We start from the raw sequence: 20692 nt of genomic DNA, 5'->3' as shown, positions 1-20692 counted from the left end.
TCCTGAACGTCGTCTTGCCCACGGGATCCGATGCCGCGCACACTACTATGTACACCTACCTATACAAGAACTCCCGGCCCCTCCGAACAGCCGGGACACTTGCTCGGAGTACCGTACCTGCAACGACAGGAGTGCAGCACAAAGCTTGTTTTCGTTGCCCCTCACCCTCAGAGGATCAGAGGCACAGGGCCCCGACCGCTCACTGGTTCCCACCCCAACTGTGTACGGCGCTGTCAGGCTGAGAGACTGCAGAATGTGGCACGATGTGGGACTGTGAGAGTGTGCAGCAGACAGAGTGGAGAGTTTGAATGCACAGGATGCTGGGCGTACGTCATCATTTTCCCTTGTGCAAGATGGCATGCTGCTGTACTTCTGAGCTGTTACTGTACAAACTGCCCCTATGTGTATGGGCAAGGTCGACTCTCTCCTTTTCTCTCCCCGTGGTGCGTGCTACAATGGACTAGATGGTCAGAGAGGCGAGTCGGGACGCATCCAAGCGGCAACCTCCTCCGGGTCAAAGACACCGGTCCAATCCTCAGTGGAGAGGTACTCCCGCATAGTTAGGAACTCCACGGCGCTCTGGCGGCCCTTTGCGTCGGCGTCGTCTGCCTCGATTTCCAGGAGACGGGAACGGACAATGTCCTCGCACATGCGCTGAACCTCGGCCATGTCGTTGGGAGAGCGACGCACTGCACCAGCGTTTACAAACTTGATGCGCGACGTGCCCTTGGCGGCCGCAACCCAGTCGGCGAGCGAGCGGAAGACCACCCAGAGCCAGCCACTGACTGTCGGGTCCGGAGCGACGAGGTTGACGGGGTTGGGCTGCGACGGCCAGCGCGCCGCCGGGTCCGGTGTGCGGAAGATGATCGTGACGGAGCGCGGGTGGCTGGGGACGCTCGCCAGCCATCGAATGCCGCCGGCCAAGTCCTCGGCAAACGCATTGTTGGGACGGTCGAGGCTGGGAGCGTCCGGGTCGACGACGCAGACGTAGCGCTCCACACTGTCCAGAATGGTGCAGCTGAACAGCTTCTCGGCACCCTTGTTGGACTGGTTATCCAGGACGGAGCGCGCCGTGATGATGGACGCGTTGCGGATCACCAGGTTCTTGGGCTTGAGGGTACGGACCGCCGAGCACAACTGCAGTGGGCGGTCACGGAGACGCATGCTCGGGTACCAGAACACACGCATCGTGTCCAGATACGGGAGCGGAGGGAGGGGACAGTCGGTGCCGAAGCGGTACGGCATGTCAAGGTCATAGTGTCCCATGATGTTCACTTTACGGACATAGGTGTCGCGCTTTGTCATGTTGGTAGGCAGGATGGGCATGACATCCAACGGGTTGCCTCGGTATGTGATGCGAATGGATCGGTAGAGGATCTTTTCGGTGACATCGTGGAAGAACGAGTTGACAGTCAAGCAGTTGATGAGCGAGCTGCCGTGAGGGACTTGTTCGAGGATGAGAGCGAGCACCTCGCCGGGAACGGGGGAGAGGTGCGGCTCGTTGGCCCCATGGGCTCCATCATCCCTGAGGGACTCCTTGACGCCACTGTTGGACTTTGCAAGTATGTCTGCATTGCACTTGTGACGTTAGCATAGCTGTTCTGGTACTGATGAACAAACGTGGGTGTGGTAAGTCAAGACCATTCTGGACAGTCAATGGAGGTAGTCGTGGAGTGGGTGTGACCAAAGTGGGGAATGGCAATGTGACGGAAGAGGGAGCATGCCCTTTGGGAAGATGCCGCAACGGCCCTCCACCCAGTCGCGGCTCTGAGAGCAGGCTAAACCAACGAGGCCCCCCCGCCATTCCCGGCCAGCAACAGCACCGAACAGGCATGCATTAGCGCTAGCGCATGCCATCCCCTGCCCACACCGCGGCCCGCGGCCACCATGTCGTGTAGGCTCCCGAAACGCGAAACTACAAGCAGGCGTGCGCACGAGAGGGACCCCGTGGTACAGACTCCAATCGAACACGTATCGCCAAGCCCAAACGCAGCCTCATTGCAACGATCAAGCAGCCTTGTGGCGCAGCCCAAGCGCCCAAGGGGAGGCGTACACGTCGCGTCGAGCGTATGTACAGTACGTGCGTGATGGAGCTAGTGGTCACTCACCCTCTCATGGTCATCCCAGGAGACGTTGTGAATCAGGCACTCCATCCTGGCGTCGTCGATATGACCATGGCTGACAACGCCACGGCGGTTCATTGTATCTGGTGCCGATGCTGCCGCCATCAAGCACTGCGAGGGCGGGACACAATTGGGCACTAGGCGACCGCCAGAAGCCCATACGGCTGAGTGTGTGTGTATGGGGTATGCATAGAGTGTAGGAGTGTAAAGGTAAGGTGGCTGGTTGTTTGTAAACCTTGAAGTGGCGTTTGACGTACTGTACTGTACGGCTGTGAGACGTGAGTCTTTGGTTTGCACATCGTGGCTACACGCAGGGATGTAGGAGGCCGAGAGCATTGGCTGCCTCTCGCCCCAAGCTTGAGCCGTCAGGTGCTGAAAAGATATCACTGTGCCATAGGAGTGCACAAAAACTGGTACACTTGCGTGAGCCTCTCTATAGTGTCGCGCCAGAAGAACGTTATGTACGTCTAACTGATTCGTGGTCTGGAAATGCAGAGCACGATGCGTCATGCGAACACAGGTATGATAAAAGTAAATGGATTGATTCTGAGGTGGAACACGATACGAACAATCCCACACTCCATGAGCAATGACCTAGGAGTGAACGAGGTCCCCATTGCTCCCCATGGCACATGCCGTCGGCTGCAAGGGGACCTTGTAGATCAAATGGTTAGCAGCTGCGGCGTCGCAGCCCTCCTTTGTGGCATGAGAACCGAAGCCACCGGAGTATCCTTCAAGGACTGGCTGTCGTTAGCTTAACGCGACCTACTGGAGCAAGGGGCTTCCGGACAAGCGTGAAAGCAGGCGCCCAGAGTGCCTCAGTGAACTCGTTCAAATACCTGGAGTACTGTTCGGTTGTACGTGGCGCTGACAGTAGGACCTTTTCCCTGGGCAGCTTCGTGCCACCGACACAGCAACGACAAAATTGGCCTGTTGCCCGACCCGACTACCACAGCCTGCCATACAGCTTGCGGCCGAGCAAGGTGTCTCACATGTGGAAGAGACGTCGCTGGTGATCACGTGCAGACTATCTCGAGGACGTTAGAGGGAATGCCAATCACATTCTTGGCAGAGTACAGATGTGCATACCAATTTATGAACAATTAACCGGTATTTTCCGCCACCCCAGCTAACATCAGTACAGCGTTTTTCGTCGCCCCCTGGGAAAAACCTTCACTTTTATGAGGAGCCCTGCGAGGGGGAACGTATTGGGCGTAGAAACATGCATGCCTCGCCCTTCAGAGAGCAATTTTGAATGTTTGAGAGAACGAAATTTCTTCGGAACGAATTTCCCTCCACCTCCGATCTTGTCAACATCTCCTCACTATAGCATAGTGGTATTGCGCCGGACTGTAATGTTCTACCTCCCTTCCGATAGGAAGAGTAATCCGTAGGTCCCCTGTTCGAATCAGGGTAGTGAGATGCAGAGCATGCAGACGTCGATGGGTAACACCTGAAGCGTCTGCGACCTTTTTGGGATGGCCGAGGAAGACACGAGGGCTGGCTGGCATGGTTTGGATGGTGTTGGCGGAGTGTGCGGTGTGGTGGGGTTTTGGCTCCGTGGCCATGTGTTTGGGAGTGTCCCCGGTAGCGTGACTCCTCCGGTTGCTGTCGATGTTTGCTAGCGATACTGTCTGTACGTAGCCACCTGCGTCTGCCACTTCTGTAGCCACCTGCTTCTGCCACGTCTGTAGCCACCTGCACCTGGGTGAGCATTCTCCCCTTGGGAGTAGGTCATACTCTGCGCCTGTAAGTGATGGTATGCTGTTTTCTTCGCAGTAGGGGGTGCTGGGGGCAGAGCTCGTGACGCAGTTAGGCAGTCGTGCGCCTGGGGTGGCTGTCTCGGCTCAGTTCGAACGGTGCCAGAGTCGGCACGCGACGACACGGTTTGGTTTTCTGAGCCCCATATGGAGTGTGTGTTACGTCGCATAGCCGTCTCCCAAGTGGAACCATGGACGGGTAGGTCACTGCCACATCCACAAGCTCCGTCATCTGGTTGTTTCGCTGGCCGTATTTCTCTCTCACCGCCACTGCTATTCCAGACAAAAAGAACGCACTAACCGACCATCAAGTCCTTCCTGGCACACATCCAGGCCCCGAACGTCGACCTCCAGTCGCTTTTGGCTGACTGTCGGGTCTCCCGAGGCCGAATGGAACAAATGTGAACATGACAGCAGCAAAGCACACTACTGTGACCAACGGTGTGAGCGTGCCTTTGGCCAGGCAGATGTGCATGGTACCTTGAGGATTCGGCCGATGTGGACGACGGATCCAGAAAACCGTGGCCAGACGAGACCGCGTCGAACAGCTGGACACGAGACACGGGAAATCCAGCACGCGGAAAGAGACACGGCGCGCGGTGGTCCAGGCGATGGATTACTCGAGATCACACAAGAGACGTACATGTCTGACCATGAACCTGAGTGGGATCGGCCGACTGCGCGCACACACACAAACCAGCAGATCAGCAGATCCGCAGATCACCGCGGCCTCGTAAAGATCGTCATGGATCGCCAAAGCGGAATAAAGTGTTTGTGTGAGACCCTCGTGGTACCTGCGGAATATAAGACCAGGTTGCCTGAGGGTGGCATTTCACAAATGTCAGATTACGATGGTCAACAGTGCATGTGCGTCACCAGTGGTCTGGCCTTTTTTGAGGTGTTCTCTTTTTTTCGTGCGACCCTGCAGTACGTAGTGTGACTGGTCAACACGCGGCGGTAGCCGCTTCTGGGCGTATGTGTGGCTAACCCCGCCAGCTTTCCTGGCGACTGTCTGTGATCTGTGACAAGGGAATGGGAGACGTGTGGAGCAACGTGAGGACGTCGCGGCAGAGAGTGGGTGGGTTCTGGACACGGCGATCGTTATGGCGAGAAGGGTCTGAGGCATTCGGTCGCACTTCCGGATCGGCAGATCGTCGTCTTATGCACAGATTCATTCCCTCTCGCTGCTGAGGTATTTGGCGGTGCTCTGTATGTCCATCTGTAGATCGCCGCTCTACTCACTGGAGATTTCCTTTTCCTCGAAATCCACAGGCATCCGCAATTCAAACAACACAATTCGACGAGACACCGCAGCGATGAAATGTCCGTCCTCGAACCCGCGACAGCCGCTCAGCACCGCGGGACGGCCCTCGCTGCAATCCTCCCCCCCCCCCCCCCCCCCCCCCCCCCGGGTGCAGCCTCATACAGCGCCTCAATCAGCGTCGTCCCGGCCCCGCAATTGCAGCCCACCCAGCACCTACCCGTACAGATCTATCAACGGTCTGGGCTAGCCGAGACCCAGGCTCCTCGGTGGCACTGGCGCTGCTCAGCCGCGGACCTTCCAACAACACCAGCACGGCCACCTCTGGCCTCTGTTTTTGGGCCATGACTCTCGACACTGGCCGGCACTGGTGATTGGGCTTGGCAGACTATGCGTTTATCAGCCTCATTCCAGTGCATTCCCACGATGCTGAGGCTGAGGCTGTGGGCATGGCCGCCACAGTCAAAAGTGTCGGAGCGGGTCCTCTCCCTGTGGTGTGTGCGTTGATTTTGCTTTTCGGTTCCCTCTGGGCCGCCCATGTCAGGTCAGTTCGTGTTGCCTCTTGCAGCCCCCCGCTTGCGCCCCCTCCCTTGCAGCTCCTGGTCGCTCCACTGTGCTCCGCCATCCGAGCTCGTCGTGGACCAGGGTCACCATGTATTTATGTAGTGGGTTCCGGCGGGGTTGGAGCTGATCTCGTCGGTCCGCACGGATAGGGACAAGTCTGGCATTTTGGATTTGTCGGATCCCAGCCAGCCAGGCATTAGGCCCCCCGTTGTACTTTCGTTTTGGCTCTGACATACAAACCACCCGTCGTCACCAGACCCGACGTGCAGACGAGCACGAGGACAGACACAGGGTCCACCCAGTACTACGGAGGATGTTTTGGTTTAGTTTCGGCTCTTTGTGAACGTTGTCAGTTGACGCATGCCTGCCATGCAGGATCAGTGCACAGATCACAGGATACAGGTCACAGGCTCAGCCGGATCACAGGGGCTGAACGCGAACTACAGAAGTAGTATCTGCGCTATCACGAGGCCCACAGCCCAAAAGCGACAGGACCAGCGAAACATCACACCGAACGCGCTCCATATGTCAGTGGCGCAATGGGTCCGTCTGGTCGCGTGCCAGCTCCATCATGTCATGTTAGACATGTTAGTGCCGCCCGGCCTGGTCCTAGTCCGTCCTTTAGACGCGGTTATTAATAAAACGAAAGGCGCGTGCCATATTCCTTATGGGAGCAAAATCAAAACCCAGCGCACAAAGCAGCAGCACGGATACGGTGTGGATTCCTCAATTCCTCACCCAAAAGGCGGAGGCAGAGGCACAGGCTGTGTACCATGTGCAGCTGTCCGCGTTCTCCGGCGAGCGCCAATGCGCTGCGTTTGTTGGCACAGAAATCCCGTGTCGTTCCTGCCCGATCCATTCCAGTTTTATGGAGCCTGGGTCAGATGGCGGTGGTGGGGGGCAGTACGCACCCCTCCGGGTCGTTCGCGTAAGCCAGATCTCTCCAGTTGAGAGAGGTGAGGGCTCATAAAGCATCTCTTGCGCGGGACACGACGACGTGTGAGTGGCAGTCATGTTATCAGTGATCAGTGGCCCAGTGGTCCGTCGAGCGGCATGCATGCACATTACGTGGACGCGGATGCCCGTCTTCCAGCCAACCGCCCCAGCGCGAGAGCCAGAGCCCAGAGCCCAGAGCCCCACCTGCGCAGCACCTGGCGCTGCCAGGCCCCATTCGAACCCACTCGACCCGGAGGCAACCAGGGAAGTGGGAATGCCCAGCTGCGCGCGGGTAAAAGTTCATTCGCCGGACGCGGACGTTCTGCCTGTCGACCCGCTGGTTCCTAGGAGCCTAGCGGTGGTCACCGCTCGGCACGGTGGCACACGCTTGGAACGGAGGCGCCGGGTGGGCCGGAGGAACGGACGGTGGGCCAGGGAAAGGAGGGGGAGGGGGGGAAGCCCTGGGAGCCTGTTGCCTGTGGCGTCCTGACGCTCGTGTTCGGTGCTCGTGCTCGTGCTCGTGCTCTGCCCCTTTGGCGTCTGGGCGTTTTGGGCGGTGGCGCGGCGGACGGGTACACCGCGGCAAAGCCAGTCCGCGACAGAGAGCTTGGGATCATCGTGAGGTGGCCGAGATGTGGCACCCACCAGTGCACCCAGTGCATGCAGTGGCCAGTGTGCTTTCCAGCGCGCAATTCAACGCCGCCGACCGCCTCGCCTCCCTCAAAGCAGGAATATATCCACTGCCCACACACACACATCCACGAGCGAGCCACCCCCCCCGTCCTCCGGCGTCGTCACTGTGCCGTGGCTGAATACAGGTCAGATGCCGTGTCGGTCTTTTGGACCAGCACACACCCACACACACACACACATGGATGGACTGGCTGGATACAGCTGAATAGGCCGCCACAGGGCGCTTTGGCTCATGCCCCCCCCCCCCCCCCCCACCCACCTCCCCTTGTCCTTGTTCAAGATACGGACCTTCTTGGGACCTTTTTTTTTTTTTTTTACGTGTCTTCCATTCAGTGTGGGGGTGACGAACAGGGGTGACACGGCGGTGACGAGTCCCGCTGCCTCTCCTGGTGATGGCTGTACGGCTGTGTACTGCATGCCAGACCTTGCCCAACTAGCTGGCGGTAGTGACAGGGGCCATCTGTGGCACCTCGCAAGACTGGGTGTTCCAAGATAATCTCACATCATGTATGCGTGTGTAAACAGTGTGCACATATAACCGCCAACAGACCCCCCCTCCCTGGCTCTCAAGGGAGGGGAGAAGAACAGAAGAGTGCAAAATAGTCCCTACGAGGAAGGAGTGCGCGCACGTGTGTGTGTGTGTGTGGATGTGTGGATGTGGGTGTGTGTTCACGCCGAAAAAAGGGGGGAGCAAGAAGACAGACAAGAGATACAGTGTGGTTGGTGGTTGGGTAGGTGTAGGTGGCTAGTTAAACTGTCGGTTTTGACGAGAATAAAAATGAAAAAAAAAGTGGGGGGGTGGGGCGCGGGCGCGTTATAAATTGTTCGTGTATGTCGCCGCGCGCCGTGGGGAAAGCAGAGTTTGGTGGAAATGCGTGTTTGCGTGAGATGGGTCGTGCGTGCGTGCGTGCTTGGGTGCTTGCGTGTATGTGTGTGTGTGTGTGTGTGTGTGTGTGTGTATGTTTGATTCGACTTTTTTTTTGTTTACTTGCCCTGGTCTGGTGTTTAAACGAGCACGTTGACAGTGTCTGACGTGTTGTCGTTTGTGAGCTCGGCGAGGAACGCGTACTGGTCCTTGTCCTCGTTGTCGTTCAGGTCAAAGCCCAGGTCAAACTCGGACGGAAACGAGCCGTCGGCGGACGACGACGGCAGACCCGACAGGCTCGTGTATACCGACGGGTCGGGGACAGAGGGGAACTGCGAGGGAAGAGACGAGTATTGCTGGACCTCGGAAAAGCTGTACAGCGAGTGGCGGTTGTGGGTGTTCGTGTTGCTGTTCGAGGGCAGCGGAGGCGGCGGCATGAGCGAGTGGCTGATGCTCGGGTGTGCGCCGCCTGGCGAGGGGCCCTCGGACGTCACGGCCGAAGACTGGACGGGCGACTCGTTCGCGGCGGGAATGTACGGACCGCCAGCGAGGGTTGGCGTCGACGACGAATTGCTCATGACGGGCCCGGCAGAGTGGGACCCTTGGTGCGGAGGGAGCGACAGCTCGTACGAGTTGACATGGTCGACGGCGTTCTGCGACGAGTACGGTGCCAAGGGGACGGGCGGACCTGGGCCATCGGTTGCACCGCCGAGTTGGACGAGATGCCCAGCAGGCCAATGTTGTGGAGCAGGTCTGCGGGGGCCGAGGCACGACGAATGTCCGGGTCAAACCCAGGAGGAACAAAGGGAGGCCACTCGGCGTCGCTGCCACACTCGGTGCTGCCGCCGTCGGTGCCGTTGGTGGCCACCGAGTTGACAGATGCGAGGGAACCGAGACGGCCACGCTGGAGGGCGAGGTACAACGCATGCTGGGGGTCCTTGTCGGCATTGACGGGCGACGTGCCAGCCTGGTCCATGCCCATGCCGCCACCGACATGGTTGTGTATGGGGGCGGCAGGAACGTCCGAGGTTGGGGTTCCACCAAACGAGAATGACGGGTTGGGCAACGGCGAGTTGGGCGCAAACGGCAGACCGGGGTTGAGAGAGTACATGAACGCCGATTCGGTAGAGCTGGGAACAGACAGGTACGAGCCGTCTGACGGGTACGCGCTGGGAGGAGGCGTGACATAGGTCATTGGCACACCACCGCGGAGCGACGGGTCGATCTCGGTGTCCTGGTCCTTGATCGGGCTGAGCTCGCGAGCGAGGATGCGCGATTGGGGCTGCGAGGACGACACTGGGTGGTTGAACGACGGAACACGGGGCGGGGTGAACGCCGTGGTGGAGATGAGCTGGGCGCCACCAGGCATGGATGCGCGGCGGATCGTATTGTTTCGCATAGCCGTGAACAAGAGGGCCCCAGGCATGCGGCCGTTGGGCGACACCTTGGGGCTCGGCAGAGCCGACCGCGACAGGGCCGCCGCATTGGGGTCGTCGGGAATGTGCGATGTGATGATCTGCGTGGGGTATGGCTGACTGTTTCGCCTGGCCGCAGCTGCGAGACCCATGGGCGAGTTGCTAGCCGAAACAGACGCCTGCGGTGGAGTGTGGCCCATTTGTTGCTTGCGCTGGCGGACCCAGTGCTCGACCGAAGCCACATCGCCGCCTGCCAACGACACACGACGGTTCATGTCCAGTCGGCCGCCGCCAGGCAAGAGCAGAGATGGCTTGTTGCTCTGGTCACTTGATGCTGGGCGAGGCGAAATCGAGGCTGGGGGCTGCATGGGAGGCGGCAGAGCGTTTGGAGTACCGGGATTGTGGGGCACTGGCGTCTTGGACGGGTCTGTGGGTGTTGGAGGGGCAACACTTCCGTTGGTGGGTGTCAGTCCACCTGCAGACAAGTTGAGCGGGGTAGGCGGGGAAGCCTTGAGTCCACCTGCTGCTGGTGCGTGTCCCACAGCATCGGCCTCGTCTTGCGACGTCAACCCGTTCTTCTCAGCCTCCTTCTTTGCATCGGCGGCGGCGGCCGCGGCCTTTTCTTGATTCTTAATCTTCGCTCGACTGTGGAAAAGGGAAATTGAGTTTAGCGCAAGAGCCCCCCCCATTCGCCCTTCAAAAGGCACAACCAACCCCCTCCCCTAATGGGAGGGGCTGGCACAAATGACTAACCGGTTTTGGAACCAAACTTGGACGTTTCGCTTGGTGATGCCCAGCTCGTAAGCCAGTCGCTCACGCAGAGCATTGTCGGGACGCGGGTTGATTGCAAACCAATGCTCCAAGACGCGCAGCTGCTCGGGGGTCGTGCGGCGACGGTGCTTGACCTGTATGTGTGTGGGTGTATGCGTTAGGAAATTTGTACCAGTGTGTCTGCCCGCGCGCGCGCGCGCTTAACCTACCTCGAGGTTTCCGTACAGGACAGCTCCACCATTCTCGTCAAAGTCGTCCTCCCACTCGCCGTGGCCGTGCCAGCCCTGGTCAAGGACAAACTGTGGAGCACCGCCAAAGCGATAGTCGGCGACGTGGGTTGCCATTTGCGGAAAGGCAGCAGCGGTGTGCTGCGGCATGCCCGGGTAGTACTGGACGTGCTGGACCCCGCCGACGTAGCCGTGCTGCTGGGGAGCCACGGCTTGCATCGAGTAATGGTGCTGGCCGGGCATGCCCTGCTGCTGCTGGAGTTGCTGCTGTTGCTGCTGGAGTGCTGCTGTTGCTGGAGCTGCTGCTGCTGTTGCTGTTGCTGTTGTTGGTGGGCCATGGCGCCCATGCCGCCGTTCATCATGACGGGCACGCCGTTCATATGTGGGACATGGTGGACCTGGGGGATGCCCTCGACGCTTTCACGCATGGATGGCTCGCCGGATCCATGAGCAAGGTAGCCTTGCTGGGCACCCATCGGCATGCCCTGCTGCTGCTGCTGTTGCATCATGCCGGGCATGCCTGTTGGGGTCTGGGCGAGATGGGGGGTGTAAGGGACCTGCTGCTGGGTCCCATTGGAGAGGTAGGTGACATACTCGGGGCCGCCGTTGGCACCCAAGTCGGCCCCGTACACCGCGCCAGACATTGAGATGGATCAGATGTGCGACACTGTGGAGGGTGTGAGCAGAGGCCCAGTGGGAGGACAATCGGGCGCGCGCATACCTTTGTCGAGAGATTGTCGGCAAAGAGCCAGAGAGATGCGATGGAGATGTGTCGATGGATGCGATGGGATCAATAGCGCGACGTCTTTGCAAAGGCGTCGGGTGTGTTGTTTGTGCTGGCGTGGGAGCCTGCTTGGGGGCGGCACAAGGAAGGAAGGAAGGAAGGAGGGAAGGAGGGAATGAGGGAAGGAGGAAGGAAGGAAGGCGACGGGGCGAGGTGGGATGTGCTCGACGTGGGGTTGTTGTTCAGGCCGCTGTGAGAGCGCGTCCGGGGCCCTTGAATGTGTGAGTGGTGTATAGGTTATGCTCTCGACGTGCAGAGTGCAGTGGCGAGAGACGATGGGAGAAAGTGTGGAGGAATGTCGAGCGCGCGAGTGGACTAGTGGGCAGAGACACGAGGGGTTGGGCGGAGGGGGGCCTTGTCTCGTGCGCCTGTTCCGTCGGTGAGTCGCTGTTGCAGAGACGACGTCTGGCGGCTAGAGCGGGTGGAGGGAGCTCTGTAGCTCTGGGTGTACTGGTGTTTCTTTGTTTGTGATGCTGCACGTGTATGCACACGGACACAGGACAGGACGTAGAGGTACAGACAAAGACGTGCGCGTGCGATGGGCGGCGAGCGTGGTGGTGGGTGGTGGGTGGTGCAGGCAGCTACGACGGCAAGGAGAAAGAGGCCGAGCGCGTGTAAAACGAGGGGGGGTTTGTCGTCGGGGTGGGCGCAGGTGGGCGCAGGTGTGTGTGGTGTGTGTGTGTGTGGTGGTGTGTGTGGGGGGGAAATGGACGGGGGGACGGCCAAGAGAGTCCTACTAGAGAGTGGAAGAGAGACGAGACGAGAGTGAGGAGGATAGATAGACAAGACCCCGGGGGAGAAGGGCAAAGGGCGGGGGAGGCTCTGGGGGTGGAGTGAGTGGTACGAAATGGACGAGGGATTGCGTGCAACGAGCGCAGCAGTAGCAGCAGCAGTGGGCAGGTAGGCAGCCTGCCAGCCAGCCAGCCAGCGGCAGCAGCAGCCAGCACATGCATGCAGCACACGGGCAGGGGGGTGGTGGTGGTTCTCTTGGGCGCGCTCTGGTGACTGAACGCTTGGGATCTCTTGCTGGCGGCGCGCGGGGCCAGAGGGGAGGGACGGACGGAAGGGGGGGGGGGGGGAAGAGGGGGCGCAGATGGAACCGGGGGGGCCAGAGCCAGAGCCATATGCCCAGAGCCAGGTGCCGTGGGCAGAGCGCCAGAGCCGCCCTGCCGCGGCCGCTTGGGTGGGTGTGGGTGGGTGCTAGGGACGCGGCCAAACGGGGTGGGCGGTGGTGGCACTGAAAAAAAAAAGACACAGTGTCGGCCGAGGTACGAGACATCACATCACACACACACACACAAACAGAGCAGAGAGAGAGAGAGCAAAAGACGGGACAGAGCTACAGAGTCTCTCGCTCTGCCTCTCTCGTCGCTGTGAACACGATGAGTTGCTTTCCGAGGCACATCGCTGGGCAAACCGCGCTGCAGCAGCACGATGCCCGGCGTATATACCGTATGCACCCACATGCTCTCTCTGCACGCCAGTACACTCCAGCCCAACGGTCCCTCTACATCCTTCCGCCCTCTCTCGTCACCCAGGGGATCCGGGGCTTTTTCTGCAATCTCGTTCCGAGGCGTCGAGACGGTCAAAACGTCCTCGCGTCCTCCCGGCCCCCGCCCATGCGCTATACACTGCGACTGCTACTGCTACTGTTCACCTACAGTAGGCAACAAGACGGGGGCCACGCACTCTCTTCCGGGGCGTCGACGCCGTGTCGTCACACGTTCCCCAAATTCCCCCGATCCACTCTTGGCTTTGGAACCCATTTCTCGCAATCTCGCGAGAGAGAGAGAAGCGCCGTCTGCATCGCCCACACCAGGTCCCAAGTACCACCACAAGACATACAAGGCCCCGGGGGCGGCGGTGGCCGGTGCGGTCTTGTCCACTGGCCACTGGCCACCTCCAGCCAGGCGTCCAGGCCTTTACGTTTCTGGCTCGTTTGCATCAGACGTGTGTATATGGCGCGCTGTGCGGTGCGGGTTCAGAAGGCGAAGGCACCCTGAGTTGAGGTGGGGAGGGAAGGCAGAAGACACACCCACCTGGTTGCATCCGCGTCAGGCTCTATCTGAACCCACACACGATAGATACCGTCTCCATCCGTCTTCCTTTTGCACCACAGAGAACCTGGGGCCACAGCGGCGGCAGAACGCTGGCCCTTTGGCCTTTTATGGCACACTGTAGACACTAGCCGCCACGCTACAACCACTTGGAGGCGTTTTCTGTGCTATATGCTCGTGCGCTCGTGGCGGGCGGCGCGGTCTTGTGCGCATGCGTAGCATACGTCGGTCTATCGTCGTCTGTCGTCGTCGTGGTCGCGGTCGCGGTCGTCTCTGAATTGAGTTCATGAGCACAGACCGAACGCCCAGGCAAACGGGATGTGCAAAAAGTGGGTCCTCTCTCAGCCTTTTTCGTCATGAGCTGGCCCGCCGCCGAGATCTGTCGCACATTGTGCAACACTCCCACCTCGACAGGCTGTCCGCGACCCCGGCTTGTCTCGGAACAACGATCATGCGGGTTGGGTTTGAGCGGCGGCAGCGGTACGGCGGTACGGCGGTATGCTGCTCCTCTCATCGTGGCATATCCGTTGTTCCGTGCTCCATATGGGACACCCACCCCCTCGATGACGTCAAGCGTGAGGACGGTGGTGAGCCCTCGGCACGTCGTCGTTGGAAGGCATGAGGGAGATGTGTCGATGCGGGTGTCTTTAGCGTCCATGGTGAGTCCTGGCGCACAGTAGCCACCGGAGCGGCGGCGGCGGGGCACTAGTGACACCATCCACGGCGACGCCTCTGACGGCGGCGGGGAACAGTCGTCGGTATAACAGCGTACAGCGTCTTGCCGCCGTATCCCGTCACGGCCGTCACATGCCCCGCACGCGCGCACCGACAAGCGCGACCAAGGACCCCCAAGGCCCCAAATCAACCCCCCCTTCCCCCTGTGTGGGCCGCACCGTCTCTTATCATCCCACTTGCAGCCACTTACAAGCAACCATTACGCACCACGTCCACCCCACCACGAGACGCCCCGCCCGCGCCTCCAAAGAAAGGGAGAGCAGACGCGGCTCGGCGCGGAAACAATGGATGCAATGGCGCAATGGACGTGGCCCCGCGTCCCGTAACTGTACAACTGTTCTGCATGTTCTGGCCCCGCAGATTCCAACAGCGTCGCGCGACGCACCGACGTCACCGACGTCACTGGATGCAGCAGCGTCGGACAACAGAACTCACCAGCCAACAACCGCGCACCGCGCACCGCTCCTCTCGCTGACGCGTGAGAATTCCAACGCATCCACCAGGTGGCCCACATCTGGTGCCTCTTCTCTCCCCACCCACAGCCCCCGCCTGGCACGAGCCGCGCCCCCCCGCCGCCAAGCCTGGCAGGCCATACGTTCAAGCGTCGTGCATATCACAAGCTGCATGGCAGATGGCAAAAGGACCCAAACAGTCGTGTCTCTTTTGTTCATCCCTCCATACACTGCACACCATTCCCACCCCCCCGTGTGATCTGCGCAGCGTCCTCGAAACCTCCTTTGGCCACCCCCAGTGCAAAACAACACACACGCAGACACCAGTCCATCACATCGCCCCCCTTATCTGTGCTCGGACCCCCCTTGCCATCACACCAGCTCGACAGCTCACAGCGACTTATATATCCACCTCGCGCGCAACCTAACCTACTACACACCCAACCCCCACCCCCACCCCCCGTCGCCAATGTCGACTACACGCCAGCAACACTCCCCCTCGCGTCCGCGCATCAACGCGCTCTCGCCACTCCAGTCCTTCTCTCCGCTTCCCGGCTCGACCCCGCTCGTCGCCTCGCCTATCAACACGCCGTCTGTGGGCCGCAGCCGCCATGGAGGCGGCGGAGGGCACAGCCGCTCCAACTCGGGCTCGAGCATGGCCAGCACGGGCACGCTATCGCGCTCGCTGTCGACGCACGAACGTGTCTTCACCCCGCACGCACGACGCGATAACGGCGCCACAGAACAAGCACAAGGTGGCGTCACGACACGTCTCATCCTCGTCAAGGCCCCGTCGGCAAAAGGGGCTGTTCCACTGCGTCAGTGAGTACACACTAGACACACTATACACACGGGCGGGGTTTAAACTCACACACACACGCACCTGCCCACAGACGTTCCAAGTCGTCCTCGAACCTCGTCCCAGCGACCCCGACGCTGTTCAGCAATGACGCGCCGGCGACGTCTGCGCGCGCGCCACGCAGGTCGTTTGCGGCATCGTTCTCGAGCCTGACGCCCATGACGTCTGCAAAGGGCGTCGGCGGCGTTGGCGGCGGCAACGAGGAAAACAACCCACCCAAACCGCCCGTGCGCCGACCGTCCATTGGGGTCATTGAGACGTCACGCGGTACGCAGGAGGTACGCTCCAAGCTGTCTCCTGACGAGGTGCTCGAGCTCGCACGGGGCCTCATGTCGCCTGTGGCGGCTCCAGAAGGCGGCGCTGGCTCGTTGCCCCGCCCCGGTGGCGGCCTTCAGCGGCGCAAGAGCACCGGGTCAACGTCCCGCTCCGCTCATGGCGCGGCCGGTGCGCAAGACAAGGACAAGGAGCCCGAACCCATCGAGCTCGAGCCCGTCGACTATGTCGAGATGGCAGAGGACACGCTCCTGCCCTTCTCCGACCGTCCGCGCCAGGTCGCCGACCTGCTCGGCAACCCCGTCAACGCCGACCTCATCACGTTACTCAAGCATGCGTTCCCCAAGACACCCAAGCGGCCCAACTGGAAAGACATTGACGTCACAAAGTGGTCGTGGGACGAGCTGTATGCCCACCTCACCACGATCGACCGCCGCGAGTGCGCCGACTACGAGTGGGTCCTGCTCGCGCGCCACTCGGTGCGCGCACGCGGCGTCGCGCTGTGGGAGCAGCTGGGCGCGTGTCTCGGCTGCGACTCGGAGCTCATCACCGCGGGTGAAGAGGACGAGACACCCGCAGCGTGGGGCGGCCTCGGACTCGGCGACGAAGGAGAGTACGACCCGACTCTGTCGCGCGTGTACATTGCCGGCCTCGAGGCCGTGGACCAGGACGACGACGACGACGACGACGACAAGAAGAAGAAGCAGGAGCGCGTCCCGTCGCACATGTTTGACGAACACGAGGAATTCGGCGCGGCGGGCGCGTGGTCGGATGCCATGGCGACCATTGGTGAGCGCGACGAGTCGCCCATGGGCACCACCCGCGGTCTCGCGCATGACCATGAGCCCACGGGCCGACCGGGCCGCCTCGAATCGCCCATGGGCACGCGCACCCACCGCCTCGACGAGGACCCGTTCGCGTCCCCCGAATCCGTCCGGAGCGACATGCGCCGCGCGTCGCGCGACACGGCCACGTCTGAAGACTCGGTATCGCCACACTCGCCGCGCTCGCCCTCGTCAGACATGAGGAGCAAGCGGACCAAGTCGTTTGTCGGCCTGCAGATATGCACCGTCACCAGCCCCGATGCGCAAGTGCCCATGCGCTCGCCCACCATCGGCCTCGGGTCCCCGCCCAACCGCCTCGGCGTCGGCCTTGGCGGTGGGGGCAGGATGGTCGCGCCCGAATTCGAGCGCACGCCCGGAAACCCGCTCTTCGTGTCCAGCTTCCGCTCCTTGTCCCTCGGTCCCAACCTCGGCCGCAAGGCCAGCACTGGCTTTGCGCAGGTTGTCACCAGCCCGGGCTCACTGAGGGTGTCGTCCCCCAAGGACCTGGAGGACTTTCGTGCCGGCGGCCGCGGACTGCAGCGCAAGACCAGCGGGGCCGGGCTGAGCGAGAGCGCTATCACGTTTGTGAGCGACTCGTCGTATGAACAGCATGTCTGAGGCGGAGAGGATGTGTGTGAAAGGAATGAAAAAGGAAAGGAAAGGAAAAGAGAAGGAAAAGGGAAGGAAAGAGAAGGAAATGAGAAGGAAAGGTTGGAAGTTTGGGTTGTAGCATACGAAGAAGTTTAAAGTACGTTGTCAATGTTAAGAATGCTGCTGTTCTTTTGGGCTGGACTGTTCACCTGGCCTGTTTCCCCCGAATGTTACGAGATGACTATTACCTTGCTGCAGGCAGCATGACTCTCCCTCTATCGCCATCCCTCCAGTGATGCCAGTCGCCCTTGTCGGCAGTGAAATCTGAACCAATGCTGCAGACATGAGACCACAGCATAATGCCACACGGACACACCACTCGCACAAACAAATTAGCTCCCGCGACGCGTCCACGCGACTTTCATGACTTTGGGTGCTGCTTTCCCTGACAACCAACATCAAGTAATACTCTCTTCTTGATTCAACACCACACACCAACCTGTCCAAACATGGCAACCTCCCTCGCCGACCTGTTCAGCGACAACTCGCCTCCGCGCCCGGTCCCGCGCGCGCGCAGCGTCACCCCCACATCCCCCGGCGGCGCAGGCGGCGGCCAGCGGCGCGCAAACCACAACCCGCTGTTCCTCTCGCCCAGCGCGAGCGTGTACTCGCCCCAACGACCGCGGCGTACGCGGTACGGCGACGACGATGACGATAACGAGGACGGAGGCAACGAATATGATCTGGGGTTGCGCCGGTCACGTTCTGCCTCGCCTTCGCGCCATGCCTCTGGTTCTGGCTCTGGCTCTGGTGCTGGCCGCTCGCGCCCCGGTCCGCGCACCCGCTCGCCGTCGCCCACCCTCGACCCGCTCAACCTCGCCGCGCTGGCCGAGCGTGCGGGCTCGGACGTGCGTATTGACCCGCGCGCCGCGCTGCGTAGCCTCGACGATCCGTTTTCCGTGCAGGATCCCTTTGGGCTGGGCGGGGGCACGGGCGTGATGGTCGACGGCGGCGGCGGGGTCGGCGTCGGTGACGAACCGGGTACCAAGGTGCGCATCCCGCGCGCCAAGGTCGACGCCGAGCGGCTGCTGGGACCCAAGGGCATGCCGGCGCTCATGGGCGTGGCGAAGAAGTGGAAGCCGCGGGGAAAGGGACACGAGGTGGGTCGCTGTTGCTGTTGCCGTGGACGGGCGTGCCAGCCGCTGACGACTTGTTCCTCCCAGGTTAAAGACCTCAACCGCCTCCTGGACGTGTACCAGATGTGGGCGCACAGCATGTTCCCGCGCGGCGAGTTCCTACAGACCATGCAGAGGGTGGAGACTGTGTGCCGCACGCGGCGGATGATGGTGAGTTGTGTGTTCCTGCGTCGGCTGGAGAGGTGTGGCCCCCACTGGCATTCACCTCTCTGCCGCCGACAGCCAGCCTTGCGCCAGGTGACCGCTCCTGCATCACCTGTGCTGCTGACTCCCTCCCGCGAGACGCCAGCTGACATGCCATCCCTAGTCTGCAATCCACGGCCTCCGCGACGCGTTTGAAGGCAACGACCGCCCGCGCACCGTCGACGACCTGGACCCAGAGGACAGGATCATGGACGACCACTACGCCACCAACAACTATGACGACAACCTCGACCTCGACGAGGACGACGAGGCCGCGCTGGCAGCTGCCGAGGCGGACGCTTATGCCAACGCCAATGGAAACGGCAACGATACACACGCCAGCGCCAGTAGGCAGGCGCTCTTCGACCCGGCGCCCGACGCGGACGAGCCCGACTGGGACGAGATGGCCGCCATGGAGGAGATGGAGCGCGAGGCTGCTGGCGCCGCGGACGCTCCGCCTCCAGCCCCAGCTGCGGCAGCTGATGCGCCGCCTGTGCTCGAGGAGGACCCGTGGGAGGGTCTCTACGACTAAGACGCACAAACGCGAGCGCGCGCGGGAAAGCCAAGGACGAAGGACATGTTGTACCCATACCACCCCACCCACATGAGAGCATGACGATAGGTCGCGCACAGACGTTCGATGTACACGGTAATAGTTTTGCAGCGTACGTGCATTGCTTTTGCTTCCTATCTACCCAACCCCCTCTACACCTTCCTTGTCCCCTCTATAAACATACCCTCTCACACCTAGTTGACGTACAGGTCCTCGGCGATACGGACACCGTCGTTGGCACCGGCGGCCATGGTCCTGCCGCCGTCGACGACGAGGTTGGCGCCGTCCATGTACGATCCGGCGCGCGATCCCAGGAGGAGGACAGGGCCGACAATCTCGTGCGGATAGCCCGAGCGGCCGATGAGGGAGCGGCGGGCGGCCTTTTCGGACGGCTCGACGAGGCTGTACGACTCGGCGGCCGAGGCAGGGCCCGAAGCCGTCATCTCCGAGGGGAAGATGCCCGGCGAGATGGTGTTGACGCGGATCTTGGCGCTGCGGGTAAATGGGTCAGCCACGGTTTATGGTTTACTCGGTCTTGGGTCGGGACTCACGGCGAGAGACGGGTCGCGAGCATGTTGGCCGTGTGCAGGGTGCCGGCCTTTGAGGCGCCGTACGAAACGGAACCCATGGCGCGCTGCAGGATGGCGGCGGCAATGGACGCAATGACGACGACGGAGCGCAGGTCCGACTTGAGCAGGAGGGGCACAAACGCCACAGTGGTGAAGTAGACGCCGTTGATGTTGACTGTGGTGCGTGTCAGCGATTAGATGCAAGAGGCGCGGAGGTGCCGGACACGGAGGTTCCGCTGGCAGGCCAAGTTGCAGGCCAGCGGCTCCAGTGGCCGACTCACTCTGGTTGGTGTAGTTGAAGTCGTCGTCATCGTGGCCCTCCCACAGCATCTTGGTCACAGCCTCGACTGCATTGTCAGCTCACAAGTGTTGGGAACATCAAAGCTCACTGTTGTCCACGTCAGTGGTGGGGTTCTTGTAGGTGCGCATCACGCCGGCGCAGTTGACGAGCACGTCCACCTGGGCAGGTCAGCAGACGACCCCAAGACCTTTCCCCAATCCTAATCTCCAAGCCGTCCCTCCTCGCTCGGGCCACACTCACAACAGTGGTGAGGGCCGACACATCGTCAAAGAGCTTCTTGCAGCCGGCCTTGGTGCCGACATCGCCCTGGATGGTCGTGATGCTGCCCTTGGCGCCGGCCGACGCGAGGATCTCCTTGGCAGTGGCCTCGAGCACCTCCTTGCGACGACCAGAGATGAACACCTTGGCACCGTTCTGGACATACGCAGTGGCGATGGCTGCAAGTGGGTTAGCATGTGGATGGGGAGGGAAAGGCATCGGCCGTGACTCACCCCTGCCAAGGCCAGTGCCGCCGCCAGTGACGACGACGGTGCGGCCGGCGACCGAGAAGAGGTCGTCGACGGCAAAGGTGGGCTGCTGGAAGTTGAGGACGGACATTGTGCTGTGGCGATGGATGGACTGCTGGTGGTGGTGGTTGGAGAGATGCAGAGGACGCAGGAATATATAATTGTGGAAACAGATAGTGGTTCTGGGCTTGAGA

The 20692-nt window shown here is 61.1% G+C and overlaps 5 protein-coding genes and 1 non-coding gene across 6 annotated transcripts; 3 read left to right on the top strand and 3 right to left on the bottom strand.

Annotated features, from left to right (window-relative positions):
* Nucleotides 1-468: 468 nt before the first annotated feature.
* Nucleotides 469-1644, bottom strand: EHS24_004770 (uncharacterized protein; the record flags this gene model as incomplete). The annotated part of the gene is made up of 2 exons (XM_028620322.1): nucleotides 469-1578; nucleotides 1621-1644. 2 exons carry the CDS (start codon nucleotides 1642-1644, stop codon nucleotides 469-471), a joined length of 1134 nt encoding a protein of 377 aa, XP_028479294.1.
* A 1799-nt stretch (nucleotides 1645-3443) lies between these two features.
* EHS24_004769 lies at nucleotides 3444-3545 on the top strand. The gene has a single exon. It is a non-coding gene; the product is annotated as a tRNA-Tyr (tRNA).
* Nucleotides 3546-8342: 4797 nt separating this feature from the next.
* On the bottom strand, nucleotides 8343-11259 carry EHS24_004768 (uncharacterized protein; the record flags this gene model as incomplete). The annotated part of the gene is made up of 5 exons (XM_028620321.1): nucleotides 8343-8855; nucleotides 8891-10262; nucleotides 10371-10522; nucleotides 10598-10870; nucleotides 10981-11259. 5 exons carry the CDS (start codon nucleotides 11257-11259, stop codon nucleotides 8343-8345), a joined length of 2589 nt encoding a protein of 862 aa, XP_028479293.1.
* A 3853-nt stretch (nucleotides 11260-15112) lies between these two features.
* EHS24_004767 (uncharacterized protein) lies at nucleotides 15113-17217 on the top strand (the record flags this gene model as incomplete). Its single annotated transcript, XM_028620320.1, has 2 exons — nucleotides 15113-15465; nucleotides 15537-17217. 2 exons carry the CDS (start codon nucleotides 15113-15115, stop codon nucleotides 17215-17217), a joined length of 2034 nt encoding a protein of 677 aa, XP_028479292.1.
* Nucleotides 17218-17699: 482 nt separating this feature from the next.
* Nucleotides 17700-19101, top strand: EHS24_004766 (uncharacterized protein; the record flags this gene model as incomplete). The annotated part of the gene is made up of 3 exons (XM_028620319.1): nucleotides 17700-18350; nucleotides 18414-18536; nucleotides 18694-19101. 3 exons carry the CDS (start codon nucleotides 17700-17702, stop codon nucleotides 19099-19101), a joined length of 1182 nt encoding a protein of 393 aa, XP_028479291.1.
* Nucleotides 19102-19316: 215 nt separating this feature from the next.
* On the bottom strand, nucleotides 19317-20589 carry EHS24_004765 (uncharacterized protein; the record flags this gene model as incomplete). The annotated part of the gene is made up of 6 exons (XM_028620318.1): nucleotides 19317-19614; nucleotides 19674-19866; nucleotides 19973-20038; nucleotides 20081-20150; nucleotides 20233-20429; nucleotides 20484-20589. 6 exons carry the CDS (start codon nucleotides 20587-20589, stop codon nucleotides 19317-19319), a joined length of 930 nt encoding a protein of 309 aa, XP_028479290.1.
* Between the last annotated feature and the right edge of the window lie 103 nt (nucleotides 20590-20692).

This window comes from Apiotrichum porosum (assembly GCF_003942205.1).
Source record: "Apiotrichum porosum strain DSM 27194 chromosome Unknown scaffold_2, whole genome shotgun sequence".
Taxonomy (NCBI): Eukaryota; Fungi; Basidiomycota; class Tremellomycetes; order Trichosporonales; family Trichosporonaceae; genus Apiotrichum; species Apiotrichum porosum.
Note: the sequence above shows the minus strand (reverse complement) of the source record. Positions and strands in the feature narration are given on the sequence as shown.